The sequence below is a fragment of the Diabrotica virgifera genome, chromosome 9, assembly GCF_917563875.1.
Source record: "Diabrotica virgifera virgifera chromosome 9, PGI_DIABVI_V3a".
Classification (NCBI taxonomy): domain Eukaryota; kingdom Metazoa; phylum Arthropoda; class Insecta; order Coleoptera; family Chrysomelidae; genus Diabrotica; species Diabrotica virgifera.
In genome coordinates, this window is record NC_065451.1 from 128,663,607 (window position 1) to 128,682,590 (window position 18,984).

The 18,984-nt window shown below is 37.1% G+C and overlaps 1 protein-coding gene across 1 annotated transcript; it reads left to right on the forward strand.

Annotated features, from left to right (window-relative positions):
- Nucleotides 1-2,412: 2,412 nt before the first annotated feature.
- Nucleotides 2,413-8,622, forward strand: LOC126891355 (52 kDa repressor of the inhibitor of the protein kinase-like). Its single transcript, XM_050660532.1, has 4 exons — nt 2,413-2,672; nt 4,066-5,433; nt 6,382-6,840; nt 7,786-8,622. The coding sequence occupies exons 1-4, from the start codon at nt 2,619-2,621 to the stop codon at nt 8,620-8,622; spliced, it is 2,718 nt and encodes a 905-aa protein (XP_050516489.1). The 5' UTR covers nt 2,413-2,618.
- The last annotated feature ends 10,362 nt before the right edge of the window (nt 8,623-18,984 follow it).

Below are 18,984 nucleotides of genomic sequence, written 5' to 3' on the forward strand. Positions count from 1 at the left end.
GACGTTCCAATACTCATCAGGAAGTTCGTTGCCTGCCAAGTTTAGAAGTTTGGCTGGCGAGAAGGGAACTTTTGTTGCTGGGTTCCTGGTGCGCATTTGTCCTCTGCGGTCAACTCTGGTTTTTAGGACCTCCTTAGCTCTGATGTTATTACTATTAATCGTTCTTAGGACGTATCTTTTGCTAAGATTACTGATTCTATCCTGAATCGAGGGGATGTTAGCTAGTTGATGGATTTCAGCCGATGGGTAGTCGAACCCCACGCCCATTATCCTTCTCAGGATTTTCCTCTCCGTGGCTAAGACCGAGTGCATATGCTTCGGACTTAGTGTAGAGTAAAGGACAGCCCTGTATTCGATCAGCGGTCTTACAAACATTTTGTATGTGTGAAGGAGAGTGGCCCTGCTTGTACCCCCTCTTCCCATTAGACACTTCAGTAGATTGGCTCTGTTCCTTACTCTGTTTAGAGTGTTTTTAACGTCTCTATCCCAGTTGAGTGTCTTTGATAATTCGACACCCAAATAGGTAACAGACGGGGCGAAAACGAGCCTTTCACCGTTGAGTCTAATGTGGTTGTTCTGTTCCAGGGGAACAGCGTTGTTTTTGGGGTTTCTAAATAATATTAGTTGGGTTTTTGCAGGGTTTAGGGTCACTCTCCATCTGTTGCACCATTCGACAGTTCTGTCTAGTTGTGCTTGAGCTTTATCGAATACCGAGCTTTCCCCCCTCTTACGGAGAGGTGGGCCAGTGGTGATTAGGGCTGTGTCATCGGCGAATATCAAGATACTTTCTGTAGGATTTATAGGGCTAGGAAGGTCGCTGTTATAGACTGTGTATAATATAGGCGCAATTACGGAACCTTGTGGCACTCCTGCTTGAGGAGTGAATGGTTCTGAGATGTAATTTGCAACTTTTACCCGAACAGTACGAGCAGTTAGATAGGAATTTATTATCCTCAGGAAAGGAATGGGCACAGCAGCACGGTGCAGTTTTTCGATAAGTCCAGCATGCCAGACTTGATCGAAGGCCTTCTGGACATCCAGAAAGATGCCAACTGCTAGTCTGCCGCGCTCATTCATTGCCTGAGAAGTGAAAGTTGTTGCTTCTATCAATGCATTTCTTGTGGAATGACTAGCTCTGAATCCAAATTGGAAACTTGGTAAGATATTGTGGCTCTCTAGGTGTTCTACGAGCCTTTCCTTAAGGAGCCTCTCGTAGACCTTGCCTAGAGTGTTTAGAAGCGAGATTGGTCTATAGGATTCAGCGCTAGTAGTGGGTTTCCCTGGTTTAGGGATCAGGATTGTGTTAGATATTTTCCAAGGATTAGGAAAATATTCTAACAGTAGACATGCATTGATTATTCTTGTTAGAAGCGGGAAAATTGCATCAGGAAGTTGTTTGAGGCATCTCTTATGTATGCCATCTGGGCCAGGAGCTGTGTTTTTGCCAAAGTTACACAGTCTCCTGACGGTTTCTGTGTCAGTTTGGGCTACTATCTGTTGATAGTTGGGCCCTACTATGGGTGCTGGATTTTCCAGCATTCGTTGTATGTTCTGCTCAGTATCTATTCGGAATTGTTGTTCGAAATTTTGATTCTCTGGGGTAATGAATGTATTTTGAAGATTTCTTTTGAAGACTTCAGCTTTGTCTTGAGGATTTGACAGAATTCGATTATTTTCAATGAGGTGAGAATCTTTTTCGATTTTTTGTCTCGTTAGGATTTTGAATTTATTCCAGAATTTACCACCGTCTCGATAATCCAATCCGGAGGTCGCCTCCCTCCAAAGTCGATCTTTGTGGGCGTTGACCTCTCTCCTGATTGCTGCCGAGAGTCGGTTGTATTCTGTTTTGATGATTGGTAGGCGGTATCTTTTATACTCTCTGAGAAGGCGGCGCTTATCTTTGATTTTAGCGAGGATTGGTTGCGGAAGAGTTGGAGTATAGATATTATATTTTGTTTCTGGAATTGCACGATTGGATGCTTCTCGTATAAGATTTTCGACTTGTGCGATTTTTATATCAATTTCGGGAATTGATATGGTATTACCTAACTGAGGAATATTTTGAGAGACGTGTTCACGGAATAGTTCCCAATTGGCCTTTCTGTAATCTCTTTTGTAGATGTGGGTAAGTTTAGGTGGAGGGGTCCATAGCAGGGGCGGATCTAGTGGGGGGCACAGGGGGCACGTGCCCCCCCAAGCCCTCATAAGGTTTTTTTTTACCGATAAAATAACACTTACAATATTTTAGCTACCTTACTGCAAGTAGCTAATAATATCCAAACAGATACATTATTAACGTAAATTCTTGCTACAATAAATCACCACCACTGCTCTAGGGTGAGTCGTGAGTCAGCCGCGAGCTGCCTGCCCCAGTTGACTTGACAAGTCCAAGGTTAAAGCCTAAATCGTGTTTCGGCCGGCTTTCTACAGTCGTGGAAATATGAGCAACAGCGCAAGTCAACTGCGCGGAAGCAATCGATATTTTTCGTTCGACCGTTAGTAGTTAGTAGTTGTGTCACTTAAGTCGAGTGAGCTGGAGCTGCCAAGTGCAATTGTTACTCTGACCTAACCTCAACAGTCAACTCTATTTCTATAGCTTTGTGGACCTTGTGGTTGTAATGAAACGTCAATTAGGATTAGATTCATTCTTTTCAAAAAAGATAAAGGCAAAGGTAAGTCTTAACAACTACTAGGCCTACTCAAAGTAGTATAATTTTTAACGATAGACTCACTTAACAGAAGTATCGATCGAAAGTCAGCACTTGAGCATTAGGATATATAAATGTTGGTTGAACATAAAAAAGTAGAAGTTAAATATAAACTGATATGTTATTCCGATGGGATGATATATTATTCTATTTGAATTTCATAGCTATTTCAAAATGGTTTTAGTTTTTGTTTTCTTCTGAGCATGCAAATTTTCCAAAGTAGTGTTTAGGCCTACCATTATTTTTAATGTTGCTACTACTAAGGTACATATTTTTTATAGGTTCGGCCGTAAAAAAAGAAAAATTTTTGTTACACAACTTTTAACATTTTGCAGCTCAGAGCAGAGCTTAAATAATAGACTAGGCCTAGCCTATTATTTAGGCCGCCTAGGCTATCTTGTAAATTATAAAAGATACATTTTTCGTTAATTATTGTAACATACTTAGTTTTTTACGTCATAAAAATTATAATATACCAATTTACATCCTCATTAGTAGTAGATGCCACAGAAATAACCTAATTTCTCCTAATATGATTATTTTTGTCACTGACGTTAAAAAAGCACAATGCAAATCTTAAACCAACTGCAATTATATATATATATCTCTCATATATCTCTCTTTTTTATTTATTGTTCAAATTTGTATCACATCTGTTGTTATTCAAATATTTAATAATTGTTATTGTTGCATTTTTAGTTTATTATCTGTTTCTTTAGTCTGTATCTTGTTGTTGTTCATATATTAACGAATGTTACTGCTTGCGTTGCGTTTATAGTTTATTGTTAGTTCTTGTCAGACTAGTTATTTTATTTATTGTTGCTGCACACATATTTATTTGTTGTTACTGCTTGTTGTTCATAGTCTATTATCAGTATTATTTATATTGTTTGTACCGAGGCCGCAGGCCGAGGAATGCAAGTGAGCGATTATAGTTTTTTTTTAATGGGGAATCAAATGTGTGTCGTTCCAGCCTAATAACTCAGCTTAGGTAACTTTTGCCAATTTATCCAAAATTTTATTGCACGGGATTTTTTACATGGTTCTTCTATGGGCGTATAACAAGAAGTAAACTTATATAGTTATACATATTGTCTCTCTACACTGTTTTATTGTATAAATAGGGTTGGTTAAGACACTAACTCTTACTCTTACATGTTTAAAAACGCCAAATGCACTCGGTCTCGGTACTATCACATAACAGCACAAATTAGCCCTAAATGTTGGCGAGTTGTACGTGCAGGTGCATAGACTAGACATAAAATTTTGAAAAGTATTAAATTGGACGCGTTAGTGGTCTTAAAACTGTCCCACAAATGACGAAACTAAGACTAATATGATTACAACTTTCTTTTAGGTTGATCAGGAGACTGTAAATGAAGGATTGTCAAACACAAATGGATCGCAAACACCCATATCCTCAACCTCAACAGCAAGCAAACCATCTCAGTGTGGACCTAAATCGGACAGTAGTGAGAGTGAGTTGCAAATTCCCCCTCGTGATTTTGGACATTTAATAAATAAAAATGAAACTCTTATTATGAGTAATAACGAAAGGTATGAGTGGCTGACAAACCCTTGGACGCCATCACCAGAATTCAAGTTTCCCTTGAATATAGAAGGTAAGAAAAACAGATCTTTTCAAACAAGTTGGCTAAAACAATACCCTTGGCTAGTCTATAGTAAGAAATTAGATGGTGGCTTATGTAAAGTGTGTATACTTTTTGGACGAGGAGAGGGGGGTAAAAGTGACGGAAAGCTGGGAAAGTTGGTACTGGAACCTATGAAAACCTTCAAGAAGGCTACTGAAACATTAAAAATCCATAATGGAACCAAGTACCACAATGAAAACATGATAGCCAGCAAACATTTTTCCTTAGTAATGGACGGCGAAAGGGCTGACATCGTTTGTAGTCTCAACTCAGCACAAAAAGCTGTTGAAGAGGAGAATAAGAAGAAGCTAATACCCATCATTAAAACTATTATGTTTTGTGGTATGCAGAATATACCACTTAGGGGTCACAGAGATGATGGTCAATTATTAAATGAAACTGACAGTGAGCCACACCGTGAAGGTAACTTTAGAGCCCTTCTGAGATTTCGGATTGATGCTGGAGATAAACAACTTGAGGAACATGTTAAATCATGTGGGAAAAATGCGTCGTACATAAGTAAGACCATTCAAAACGATTTAATTTCATGTTGTGGAGAAGTAATTACAAACCAGATAGTTTCACAGATAACATATGCACAGTTTTTCACTATTATTGCTGATGAAACAACAGATATGTCCACTAAGGAACAATTGTCTATTTGTTTACGCTATTTAGACAAGTTGACGCTGGAAATTAAAGAAGATTTCATCATGTTCATTGATGTTGTAGATTTGACGGGAGAAAACATCGCGCAGAAAATACTAGAAGCTCTAGACAGCCTGAGCATTAACATAGCTGATTGCAGAGGACAAGCTTATGACGGGGGCTCAAATATGAGTGGGAAGTTTCAAGGAGCTCAGGCTAGAATTAGAAAAATTCAACCGCTGGCCATGTACAGCCATTGTGCCAGCCATAGACTGAACTTGGTCATTAGCAAGGCTTGTACAATCCCTGCCATAAGAAATGCTGTTGGAGTGGTTTCATCCGTAGCCAACTTTTTTAGAGAGTCTGCCAAGAGACTACATGCACTTGATGATGAAAGGAATGAGGAAATTAAAAAGGGAAAGCACGCTGTGAAAAAAATTTGTGAGACAAGGTGGTTAGAACGTCATGACGCTGTGTTGACGTTTTTGAGTTCTCTGCCTTCACTACATGCTACTTTAGAAACTATGGTTTATTCTGACCAAGCGGCTGGAAATAACGCGTTTTCCTTGCTACACAGCATTCTTTCATCGGAATTCATTGTGAGCTTAGTGGTTTTAGAAAATGTTATGACTCTTACACTACCACTGGCTAGGAAACTTCAAGCTGAGTATATGGATGTACTCAATGCAATGACATTGATAGATGCTACCCTCAAGAGCATCAAGGGCGAATATAAGGGGGGGGCCGAGGGGGCCCGGGCCCCTCCCGAAATAAAAATAAATAAATGAAAAATGGTTGATGAAGTTAAAAAATACAAGTTAACACAAAATATTAAAGTGGATGGAGATTGATTGATTTTATGGAGATTGATATATACTGTTTGTTGTGCATGCTGGCTGTTCGGAAGGATTTATCCAAGGAGCATAACTGGTTTATAGAGCCTACACTACTATTTTATAGTGGAGATTATCATTGTCAAATGAATTCCAAAATTTTTGAAAAATATGTAATAGAAAAATTGTTAAGACATTAAACAAGAAAAAGGGGAAAAAGCTCGGACTCGGAAGTAGGTGCTAATTATGGTAACCCCTCACTTACGTCCGTGCATTATTCTCCCCTTCCTTTTTTGGGATCTCCCTAAACGGCAACTTTGCTCAGAGTCGTTCTTAACGGAGCCAGTACATTTTACTTACTACCGCTTTAATTTTAGCGATATGGCAACGCTGTGCGGAACGTTCTCGGCGCATGCTGTGTTGATTGTTTTCAGAGAAGCGTCAGTTACAAACTGCAATTAAGTGGTGTTGAGTTTGCTTTATTTGTTATTCGTTTGTTGTTATCCGTTGTTATATAGTTCAGCTCATTTCGTTATGAAGAGACAAGCTTCAATTGAAACCTTTTTTACGAAAAGGCTAAACGTAAGTGAACCTAGTGAAGTTAACTGTGCCGTTAGCAATGATGCTGCGTCTTCTGTTGTTGCTACTACGAGCACCGATCCATTTCCAGTAGCAGAGGACCGTAACCAGTTAGGCTTATTACAAGTAAGAGCAAACAAATATGATATTGGACACTATTGTCAAATCAACTCTACTCAAAGCTTAACAAATGAAGAAAAAAATTCACTGTTAGAAAATGTTTGGAAACCTCCGATTGGATATAAATTTCCTACTATTTCTAGTTCAAACCATGCTAGATCTTTTCAAATGAAATGGCTAGAAGAATTTAAGTGGTTAGCATATTCCGAGGAAAAATCTGGGTCATTTTGTAAATACTGCGTAATATTTTCTCACTCCGAAACTGTAGGAAAAGGAGACCACCAAATGTCAGGGGCATTGGTAAATAAGGCTTTCACTAATTTGAAAAAGGCAAAAGAAGTATTTGGTAAACACGAAAAATGTACATATCACAAACGATCAATTTTGGTAGCTCAAAATACAAAATCTGTTGTAACTAAAAAATCGGAGAGTGTTATCAATCAACTAAATGCTCAAAGAATAATAGATATTAAAGAAAACAGGAAAAAGCTTATTCCTATAATAGAAAGTATAAGATTTTGCGGGAGGCAACAAATAGCACTAAGAGGCCACCGTGACAGTGCACGAATAGGCTTAGAAGAGCCAGAAAAAAATGATGGAAATTTCCGATCTTTGCTCAGATACAGGGCTAACAGTGGAGACAATGATCTAAAACTTCAATTATTGAGCAGTGGTGGTAAGAGTATGTACACAAGTTCTTTTATTCAAAATGAACTGATTAGCACGTTTGGTCATTTGATTCAAAGTCAGATTGTCACAAATGTCAGAAAATCTATTTTTTACTCTGTTTTGGCAGACGAAACAACTGACATTAGTCAAGTTGAACAGTTTTCTCTTTGTGTACGGTATGTCGACGACTCATCATATAAAATCAGAGAAGATTTCCTGACTTTTGTTCCAGTGTATGACGTTACTGGGGTAGCATTAGCTAACACAGTTTTGGATACCTTGTCAAGCTTAGGGCTTGACCTGAACAAATTGAGAGGCCAAGGGTACGATGGTGCTTCCACGATGAGAGGGCCCTTCAGAGGGGTGCAAGCGTGCATCAAACAGAAACTGCCTCTAGCGTTGTACACACACTGTTCTTCACATACCCTAAACTTATGTTTATCAGATGCAAGTAACATACCTTCTATAAAAAATTGCATGGGCGTTATTAAAGAAGTCTGCGCATTCTTCCATAAGTCAGCCAAAAGAACTGAAGTATTAAAATTAACCATTACTAAATGTTGTCCTGAACAAAAGAAAAAGAAACTTATTTCTTTATGTGAAACAAGATGGGTGGAGAGGCATGACTCGGTGCTTTTATTTAAGGAACTATTGGAACCCGTCAGTCTTTCCCTTTTGAAAATTGAAGAAGAATCAAGTGACTCAGCGCCTAAGGCACACGCTCTAGGTAGTTCTATCACTCAATTTCAATTTCTTGTAAATACTTTTGTTTTGAGCCATATGCTGTCTAAAACACATAACTTATCTGAGAATCTTCAAAAAAAGAACTTAGATCTCACACAGGCTGTGAAAAATGTTTCGAATGTCTTAGATCTGCTTTCAAAAGAAAGGGAAAATGCCGATAACAACTTTAAAGTCCTGTATAGTCAAATACAGGAGCGGGCTGACAAACTTAAGATTAAAGAGGAGGTTCCTAGAATTTGCCGCCTTCAAACAGCCCGCAACAACGTTCCATACAGTACCCAAGAAGAGTACTATCGCCGAGCTGTTTATTTACCTTACCTAGACGATTTTTGCAATTCGCTGAAGGAACGCTTTGAGTCTCACAAGGAAACAGTTGCATCCTTACAAAACATCCTTCCAGAATTTTGTATCAAAACTGATTTCTGTGCATTGGAACCTGCTTTCAATTCCTATGAAGAGGATTTGTCCCATAAAGAGGTTGTGGAAAGCGAGTTCATGCTGTGGAAAGAAAGGTGGAGCCAAGAGAAGTATGAAAATCTTCCCAAGTCAGCCGTAAGCTCTCTTGAAAAATGTGACCAAGATTTCTTCCCAAACATTTATGTTCTATTAAAACTGCTAGCAGTTCTGCCTGTTTCGTGGCAACCGTGGAAAGATCGTTCTCAAGTTTAAGAAGGCTAAAAACATACTTGAGAAATAGCACTTCGGAAAATAGGCTTAATGGGCTAGCGTTGCTTTCAATCCACAGAGACTTTGCAATAAGCAATGAAGAAGTTCTTGACAAGTTTGCGAGTGTACCAAGAAACCTTGATTTTGTGTTGTAAACTTAAAATATAAAAGTTGTAATAAAGTTGTAAACTTAAAATATTAAATTAAAATAAAAATATACCAATTCTTTAAATTTTTTTTCGTGGGAGTATACCCGAACCCCCCTCTGCTTATTCCATACCCCCCCCCCCCGGATTCCCCGGTTATTGGGCCCCCCCAAAATATTTTCCTATATCCGCCACTGAAGAGCATGCAAGAACAAAGGGCAAACAATGAAGAGTGTTTCAAAAGACTGTTTGAAAAAGCGCAAAACCTGGCCTCTAAAATGGGAACTGAATTAAAAAAACCAAGATTAGTTGGTCTTCAAAGAAACAGACCAAATGTGCAAACTGACACAGTTGAAGACTACTGTCGATTGTCTATTTATCTCCCTTTTTTTGGATTTTCTCGTCTGTGAAATGAAAAATAGATTTCCAAAAAATCAATTGGTCCAGATTGGAAAGCTCCAGATGCTTCTACCAGTACTAGGTAAATTTTCAGATCTCTATGAGGACTCTGTTTTAGAAGGGGCTAAACTGTATGAAAATGACCTCCCATGCTATGAAGCTTTGAAAGGAGAGTTGAGTATTTGGAAACACATGTGGAATTCTAGTTCAGAAAGTTTCCCTAAACACCCTGCTGAAGCTATGAAATACTCATCCGATCTGCCCAACATAACAGTGTTGCTCCAGCTTATTTGCACACTACCTGTGACCAGTAGTACTGCTGAACGATCGTTTTCTACTCTCCGCAGATTAAAAACCTACTTAAGGTCTACCATGACGGAGGAACGACTTAATGGGCTGGCAAGTTTGCACATACACCGGGAAATAGCTTCCAGTTTAGATCCAGATGAAGTGTTGAAACTTTTTGCAAGGAAGCACAAGCGGAAGTTGTCTTTTTCATTAAATTGAACATTTAGTAAATGAATTCCTTATTCATTAAACATGTTTTTACTTTACAGTTTTAATTATTTCAGTTGTTCTTTTTATGTATTTCTTGGTTTTAACAACTGTCCAATCCTGTATACATATTTAACTACATTAATACTTAATAGGCCTATGTAAATAGACTTACCTATTAACTAAAACGGTGTTTTTTATTTACTGTACCTATAAACAATTTTCATAACGTTATTTTAGACACTAATTGTATTTCAGTTTTTTTGGTCATATAACTTAATTAGTTTAGTAATTGAAAAAATTAAAGTATCACCTAGGTTTATTTCAACATCGAAAAAAGGATAGTGCGTTTAAACTACTCTGTTTTAGGCACTGCTCCAAAGAAACTAAACTTCATAAACCCATTAAAAAACACGAATTTAAGAAAAATGAAGTTGCACTTTTTGAACAAAAATGTGCTAAAAACGTTGTTTTCAGAGGCTTAAATTCCAAAAAATTTTCGGGGGAGGGCCGTCCCCTCTTTCTGGGGGGTAACCCCCCAGACCCCCCAATGGTGCCCCCCAAACATAAATCCTGGATCCGCCCCTGGTCCATAGTCCTGTTTTGACTAGTAATGGGACGTGATCTGATGTGATTGAGTCACCTATGAAGCATTCATCGTCGAACCTGTTCACTATGCTTTCTGTGCACAATATGTGGTCGACAATGGACGCTCCCAGGTGGCTCAAAAACGTTATATCAGTGTTGGTGATTCTGTGTAGATTGGCAGATCTAATATTAAATTTGAGAGTTGTCTGCCTTGAGCTTTAGTGTGAGTATCACCGAATTGAGTATTTCTACAATTGAGATCGCCCATTAGAATAGCTTTGTCGAGTGTTGAAAAATATTCGACTAGCTCTAGTGAAAGGGGTCTTATTGGATTTCTGTAGTAAGAGATTACAGTTATTATTTCGTTGTTTTGGAGCAAGTCTACCGCAATAAAGTCGATATCCTGTATAGGAATGTTGGGAGGTATGACATGTGGTGCAGTAGGGATGTTTTTGTGAATTAGGATGCCATTCCCGTTACAGGTTTGGCTTTTGGGTTTATGGTACGTAGTGTACCCGGTAAAATTTGGACAGGATTTGGATTTTGTATCGGTTAGGGAAAGGATTTGGATATCGCTTGTTGTCAGCAGGTGTTTGACAAGATGTCTCTTCCTGCTGAGGCTATTACAGTTTACTGTTCCAATAACACAGTCCATAGGCGTTTGTTTTTATTTAAAATTGGGGGACAAATGTTAGGTGTACTCTGTTATCTCTATCAGAGTACGAGATGGAGTGACCGTATGCCAAAGTTGACAATTCAGATGCGGTTTTGCAGATGTGATTTCTGCGGTCAGGGAGAACGTTAGCCATTAACATGGTGCTAAAGGTTATAAAAATTTTAGCTTCCTCAGAAAGTACTTTTGGTGGTACCCTCTTTTCAGGATATACAGGCTTAGCGTCCTGATGGCTAGTAGGAGGCGTTTGTCGTTTTGGACACTTGGGTGACCAGGCAGCGTGTTGTCCCTCGCAGTTAGGACATTTTGGAACGTCCTTTGTAGGGCAGTTAGAGAATTTGTGGTCCTTGCTACCACAGCTGGGGCAGATTGATTGTCTGTCACGACATTCTGCGATATCGTGACCCGACAGGCAGCATCGGCTGCAGTATTTGGTAGTTGGATGGGACAGGCTAAAGGAATGTGGGGCTTCGCAACGTTTGATTTGTGCGTCGATCTTGATGCCATGCGCTAGAGCGAAGTTGTATTGCCCTTCTGTCGTGAAATTTATGCGCATTAACTTAGTGACTCGTTGATCTTTGCGGGCAATAATTCGAATTGCAGATGAAATGTGAATATCTTGTTCCTCTAAGGCCTCCTTCATCTCAGCCTCGGTCATTTCGACGTCGATATTTGTCGCGACCAGCTGATATTGAGGTGCTTTAGAGGTTGAGCCAGGATTAGGATTTTTTGGGCTATACGAGTTGTTGTTGTTGGAATATTTGGAGATGATTTTAATGGATGTGTCTCCCGTTTTATTTTGAAGTTTGTGGCTCATCTCATCGACTGAAAACTGTTTTCCAGTCTCGAGATAGGCCATAAGTTGATTGGGAATGTAGGTGAGGAGAATTATGTTTCCTCGAAGTAGCTCGTTGGTATTTAAGATGGCACAGAGTTTCCTTTGAGAATTGATGGTATTCGGAATGTTAAGGATTTTATAATGATAAGTTTTAGCCTGTTGATTAGTTGAAGTAACTGTAGTTGTGGCAGCAGGTTTAGAAGTATTAGAAGAAGAAGAAGAAGAAGTAGCATTATTTTCGGAGTTTGAATTAGACGTTTTTTTTTATTTTGGAATCGGAGGAAAGTTTTTTTCGTTTTTTTTTTCGTAGATCTAGTGTTATACTTAGGCATAACAAAATCGGAGTCATCTTCCTGAGAAATAGGAGTTTCGGTTTTATCAGTGGATTTGGCGTTAGAGTTGTCATTATTAGGAGCAGGTTTTGAAGGGGCACTAGTCATGAAAGACTTGACCAGAGCCTCATTCTTGTTTTTGTAGAGTATGTCCATGGTTTGGCTCCAAGTGTCTGGGTATTTTTTGGCGCCAAACCTGATCATGTGGGCCATAACATGAGCGTAATGCTCTTGGTCGACAAACGCGTCGCTTGAGAATAATTCGGTAGACATATCGTACCATTGTAGATTGGGAATTTCCGGTGGGAGATCGTCGTAGAGGGATGGTATCTCCCCTCCACCATCTCCGGAATTGGAGGCAGCACCAGAAACAGTATCTGTTCCTGGTGCCATGATGGTGCGCTTTTTAAGAGGTCAGAAAGGCAGTATACTTGGATACTGAAGAGTAGTCTTTTGTCTGCCGACAATCTTCGAGTGCAATAGAATTCAAACACTGGTTTGGATTCTTTCTAGAATTGTCGACTCTGCCCTGCAACGGCAGTAAACCTGGAATGCTAACTAGGGATGTTCCCAAGGAACCACCCCTGAAGTCTCACCAGATTTTCTGTTTGAGAAGGTAAATTTGTGCTTCTGCCTATTTTTCTTTTTTATTGTTGAATTAGTGGCTTTTCAATAAACTATTTGTAGATACTTTGTGGATACCTACCACGCGTGAGAGTTAAAGTGTGAAAATCAGTGACTTTAACTCCACGTGGTCTGATGTACCCCGACGCGCTGACTACAGTATGGACGGTGACGTCACAGACGTCAACAATGCACCGTTTGAGTCGATGCAACACTGTAGATAAAAAAAGAATAGATATTATAGACAACGTGTATTTAGGCATAGAACTTGACTTATAAAAACATATAACCTTAGTTTTCAGAGCCACAAATATTTGAATATGCAAAGATTATTTTAGCAGTAAATAATAATTAATTCATGAATTTTCCATACATGACGTGAGAGATAGTATCGCGTTTTTAACTAATTAATGTTTTCAAAAAATTTATTTACACATATATATTACCAAAACAATTTTAAAATGTGCTTTGGCTGAAATTAGAAAATATCAGAAGCAACTTTGAGATTAAGGCCTATAAAGATAAAAATTAATGAACAAGGCAAAATCCTTTAATAAAAAAGAATAGATGGGCAATCCCTCTACAAATTCCGACAGAATATGGAAGACCGTGAACTACGAAAGTTTGTGACTCTAAAAAGAAAGCCCAAACACTGGATCAACACAACAAAGTACCAGAAGAAAGAAATATATTATTTAACAATATTTAGAATCAAAATCAAACAATATTTAACCCGTTAAGGACTGGTGGACTCAGGCACGCCGCAAGCCGTTGTGCAAATGGTGCATGGCACAAGGGCGCATAGTACGAAAGGGGCGCATTTTCAGTTCAAAGAATTTCAAATAATACCTTGTATAGTAGGGAATCTAGAGGAAGATTATATTGCAGGTAATAAATATTTTACAATACAATATTTCGTCACGGTACACCCTCATAAAACCATCCTCAAGATTCCCTATCATAACTAGTTTATTTCAATATTAAGTAAGATATAATCGTGAAGGGATAATCTATATTATGTCTCCACGCGACAAACTGTAAACTGCAATAAAAGTTTCGTAGAATCACCATTATGCAGGCCCAAAGACCTATTTTGGCCAATTGCAGACCAATTTTAGAATTTTAGGGTCTTGGAATTTGCGGTACCGGGTAATAAATCATAGTCGGAGTCGTTAGGCTTGCAATAACTTTAAGCGGGGCATTCACGTTCCGATTTTTGGTCCAACTAGTGGTCCGACAAGAGAGAGAGAGTGATACGTTGGATCTAAAATCAGACCGTGAGTGGGTGGTGGTACCACTAGTAAGACCACTAGTGGTCTTACTAAGAAAGTTGGAGCGTGAATGCCGATGTTGGATTAAAAATTTCCACTACACTGAAAGTCATAAGTTAAGGATATAGAAATGGTATGCTCATTTTCATAGTTGATTTTTTCGTGAACGGATTAACGGATTTCACTAATTTTTTTTATTATCTTAGATATTTTTTTCGTAATTACACAGTTGTGCAAATATTTAATTAAACTTCTTTTTGTACTTATACCGGGTGGAAGAAAAGCAATGTTTTTCTTATGTTAAGTTTGAAACACCCTGTAGGGAGAACAAGGTACAAATCTGTGTATAGATCGGAATCATATTGAAGTCTTATGTTTTGTGAACATTTTGTTTTTTGAATCTCCGTGATATCTTTAGCTTTCTAAAGATAAAGAAAATAACAAAGAAAATAGGTCGTTTTACTCTTTAACATCTATTTTAACTGAAGCAATACTGAATACTAAAAAATAACAGTTAACAAAACTTTAAAAACAGAAAGGCACATAACGTAAACGATTGTCGATCAGGTAAGCGGTATGCACAGCACAACATAATAGAGACGAGATTGTTTAATGAAGGCTCTATGATGTTTTGGGGTGGAATTTCCCTGAAAGTAATACGGATTCGGTGTCTACCTGGAGGCTCTTTAAATATCGAGAGTTACATTACACATATTCTTTTTCTTTGAACACTATTTTTCTTTCGCACTATATATAGGAAATAATGTCTTAGTGGTATGATAAGACATGACCTCCTCACGTATCGCAGTCGTCAGTTAAAACAAATATTAAAAAGTAAAATCGTCTAGTTTCTTTGTTATTAAAGATATCAGAAAAATTAAAAAAAATAAATGGTTCACAAAAGATGAGACTACAACATAGTCTTGATGCATAACCACCATTTTACCTCTTCCTCCCTAAAGGAAGTCTCAAACTTTTGTTTCGGTTAAAACACAAGTTAACATACAAAACCGTCTATTTTCTTGGTTTCCAAAGATATCAGGCAGATTCAAAAAAATTTTTCACCAAACATAAGACTATAATACGATTCCGATGCATACTCATTATTGTACCTCGTCCTTCCTACAGTGTGTTTCAAACTTAACATAAGAAAAACATTTCTTTTCCTCCACCCAGTATAAGTATAAAAAAGAAGTTTGAGTAAATCTTTGCATAACTGTGTTAATATTATTCGTCCGCTATAACTTATTCCCATGCGTCACGATTCATTTTCAAACAAATTAAGTCAGAACATAAAGTGAAACGAACGTCGATGTGTATATACATTTTGTATACTGTATACTATGTATAGGTATTATACTACACACATTGGCGTACGTTTCACTTTATGTTTTGACTTAATTTGTTTTAAAATGAATCGTGACGCATGGGAAAAGTTATAGCGAAACAATACTAAAGAAATATCTAAAATAGTAAAAAAGCTAGCAGGATCCGTTAATCCGTTCACGAAAAAGTCAACTGTGTAAATTAGCATAAATTTTTTATATCCCTAACTTATGCCTCGCATTATATTACGTATGGGATGTCTACAAGTTTCTTTACGCAAACATTCCTAGTTTGCAAAATTTAATACAAAATAAACTTTCAGAAAAATTACTTATTAAAATACACAATTGTTCATTATCTACTTTTTGTTGGGACCAATCATTTTCCTTTCTGTAAATCAAGACCAGTTTCTTATTAATCTGAAGTTATTTTCTTTTGACATCTTATTAGTTATACTTTAAATTTATTTGATGTTTCGACTTCCACTTCGGAACATTTTGATAACGATTTCAGAAGTAGAAGTCGAAACGTCAAATAAATTTAATTTCTAACTAATATTGTGATTTATTCCCAATTAAGATAGTAAATTTGCTACGAGACCGCACTGTAACTAGTCTGTCCTCCCCTGTATACAATTTGCTTACAGCATCAGCTCCAAACACTATCTCAATTGGTACATTGCTGAGCAAAGATCCCTAGATTCGCAAATAAACAATAGAAAATAACTTTTAATTGCACGAAAAATTGCTGCTATTAAAAATACACGGCACAGCAAAGCAAATCCCAGCTCCAGCTTAAAACAAGTTGGTATTTCTTTCTAAAATAGAATATAAATACTCAAATCCTAAGAATTGTAATTTTCCCCTACATATAAAAAGTCATAAAAAGTAAAAGTGCCAGACAAGAATCGTAAAAATTTATTAGTTCAATCAGACCTATACAAATGTTGAGAAAAGAAACTTTCTAAAATAGCTTAAATTATGAACCCTTAAATCTGGTACCCATTTTTTTAAAATACCAATCGGCCGTTTATTAACTCATTCTAAAGCCAACAACTGTACCTAGTGCACCAGTGGCGGCTGGTTTGTAAGTGAAGGGGGAGGTCATATCCGGTGGTTCAAGATTTTTTTGGAAAAACAAGACCTACAAATCCCATTTTAAATAATTTCTTATTCCATCATCTGTATTGGTTTCTTATAACTTATTTTGCAATATGTTATTTAAATTTAAGCGCATCTTTATTTGACAAGTAAATATGAAATAAGTAAAAGGAACAAGTCGTCATTACTAATTGTCAAATAAATCAGATAAATAGTATGATATAATATGTAATTATAACAGCCAGAATATCAACAAACTACTTAAACTCAAAACCTAAAATAAATAAAAACTTACATCTTTATGCGGATTTAAAAAGTAAATCGATTCTTCTGGCCTTAGATTTTGCGAAATGATCGATCACTTGCTCGTTGAAATTTGTGATCGTTCGAATTAAAGATTTCTCCATAGTTAACATAGCTAAAGCACACAACCTGTCCTCTCCCATAGTATTTCTTAAAAACGTCTTGATGCGTTTTAAAGTGATACAGTAGCGATCAACAGGTAGCAAAAACGCGTTCCAAGATTGCGGCTGTAATTTTGAATATTTTTTCGAGATATTTGGCAAACGTATTCGTAACATAATAAAGAATGGCGGTACAGAGCCCAATTTGAAAAATATATTAATATGTGGAAATAACTCTGTAATTAAATACAATATTAAAAAAACGAGCTTGTACCGCCATTAAGAAGAACAAAAAAAAATACATTTTCTTCAAATAAACTTTTTTATCCGAGCCTAGACTGTGTGTCATTTGGAACTACTAAAATTTTTTATTTTATTAGTAGTTCAAAAATGACGCAAAATCTAGGCATCGGATAAAAAAGTTTATTTGAAGAAAGTGTATTTTTTGTCCTTCTTAATGGAGGTACAGGCTCGTTTTTTTAATATTGTATTTAATTACAGAGTAATTTTCACATATTAATATATTTTTCAAATTGGGCTCTGTACCGCCATTCTTTATTATATTACGAATACGTGTGCCCAATATCTCGAAAAAATATTCCAAATTTCAGCCGCAATCTTAGAACGCGTTTTCGCTACCTGTTGATCGCTACTGTTTCCTCTTAACGTAGAAAAGCAACGTTCACTTTCGACTGTAGACATCGGCAAAGTACATAAACGAACCATACCTACCGCCTACGGTCAATGACCACGAGTTGGTACCAACTTGCATATAAATGCGTTTCGTGAACGTTCGGATTCGCAGTGCTGTATTCTCACAGTGAGGTCAAATAAATTTCTTGACCATCGTGAATGTTCGTATTTAGCTGTTCCAGTCAAAGGTAAATTTGGCTTTTCGGTACCGTCAAACAGCTCGTATTTCATGTTTATTTATCGGTAATAATCTGGCGACACCTTTGTCGCTATATTTTACAACAACAAAATGACTGAAAAGTCAATACAATAAAAGCAAAATTTAACTTTGAACGATACTATTTCCGAACATTTTTAATACAGAAAACTTTCTTTTTTTTTATGGAAATAATTAAATTTTAATCGTTTGATTGTACAATTATTACAGGGAGGTTATTGACCAATTGACCTAAAGGGATAACCGCCACTGTAGTGCACGTGTTTCGTAAAAAATGAATACGGAAGTAATTTCGGAATTTGTCGATGTTTACAGAGATAATCCCTGTTTGTGGGATAGTGGTAGTGCCCTATACGCAAACCGAAATGCGCGGAAAACGGCCCAACAACAACTGCTGAATGTAATGCTAAAGTACGAAAATTTTGCAAATGTAGCTTCGGTACGTAGAAAGTTAGTGAAAGTGGAACTGGTACCGGAGCAGACGAGGTTTATGTGCCTAATTGGGTACACTATAATGAACTAATCTTTTTGTTAGAAGTGCAGCGGCCAGCCAGAGCGGGCACCGACTCTCTTTTAGAAGATACACCTTCATCCTCTGCGTCCAGCTTAATGACCAATGTGAGCGATCTGAAGGAGAACGATGGAGAGGAGGTGGAAGATTGTGAGCAGATAACAGAAAAAGTGAGTACCTACACCAGATACTAATATGTACATGTACAGTCAATTCTATGAATATACGACTATTTTGAATGTATATTTATATTAATTTTCATTATTTATTATTATATTCCTTTTATTATTAATTTATGTTTATATTCCTCTTTATTGGAATAATAATTATTAGAGCAATAATTTACTTTCGTACTTCTTATGTTGCCCTGTATAATATTCGTTGTCGCGATAATCCACAACAGTCCTATATTCTTAATGTTGTTCTGAAGCTATTTCCTTGTGGCATTTTTATGATTAACTATTTATATGGGAAATAAGCCAGAATTAGTCCTATATTCATGGAATAGACTGTAATAACAGTAGGTAATAAATTGATGTTTCATATCGATAAAAATCAATATTTTTTAATTCATATATCTTCCAAATTTTGACTACCCCATTTGCACAAACAGTCTATTGGTGTCTTTTCACTATTACTGCAGTACAATACGAGTATATTAATTTATTCACATTATTATATTCTATATTTAACGTATATACAGTGCGCTGGAATAACTGTTACCGCCCCATATGAACTTATTTATTTC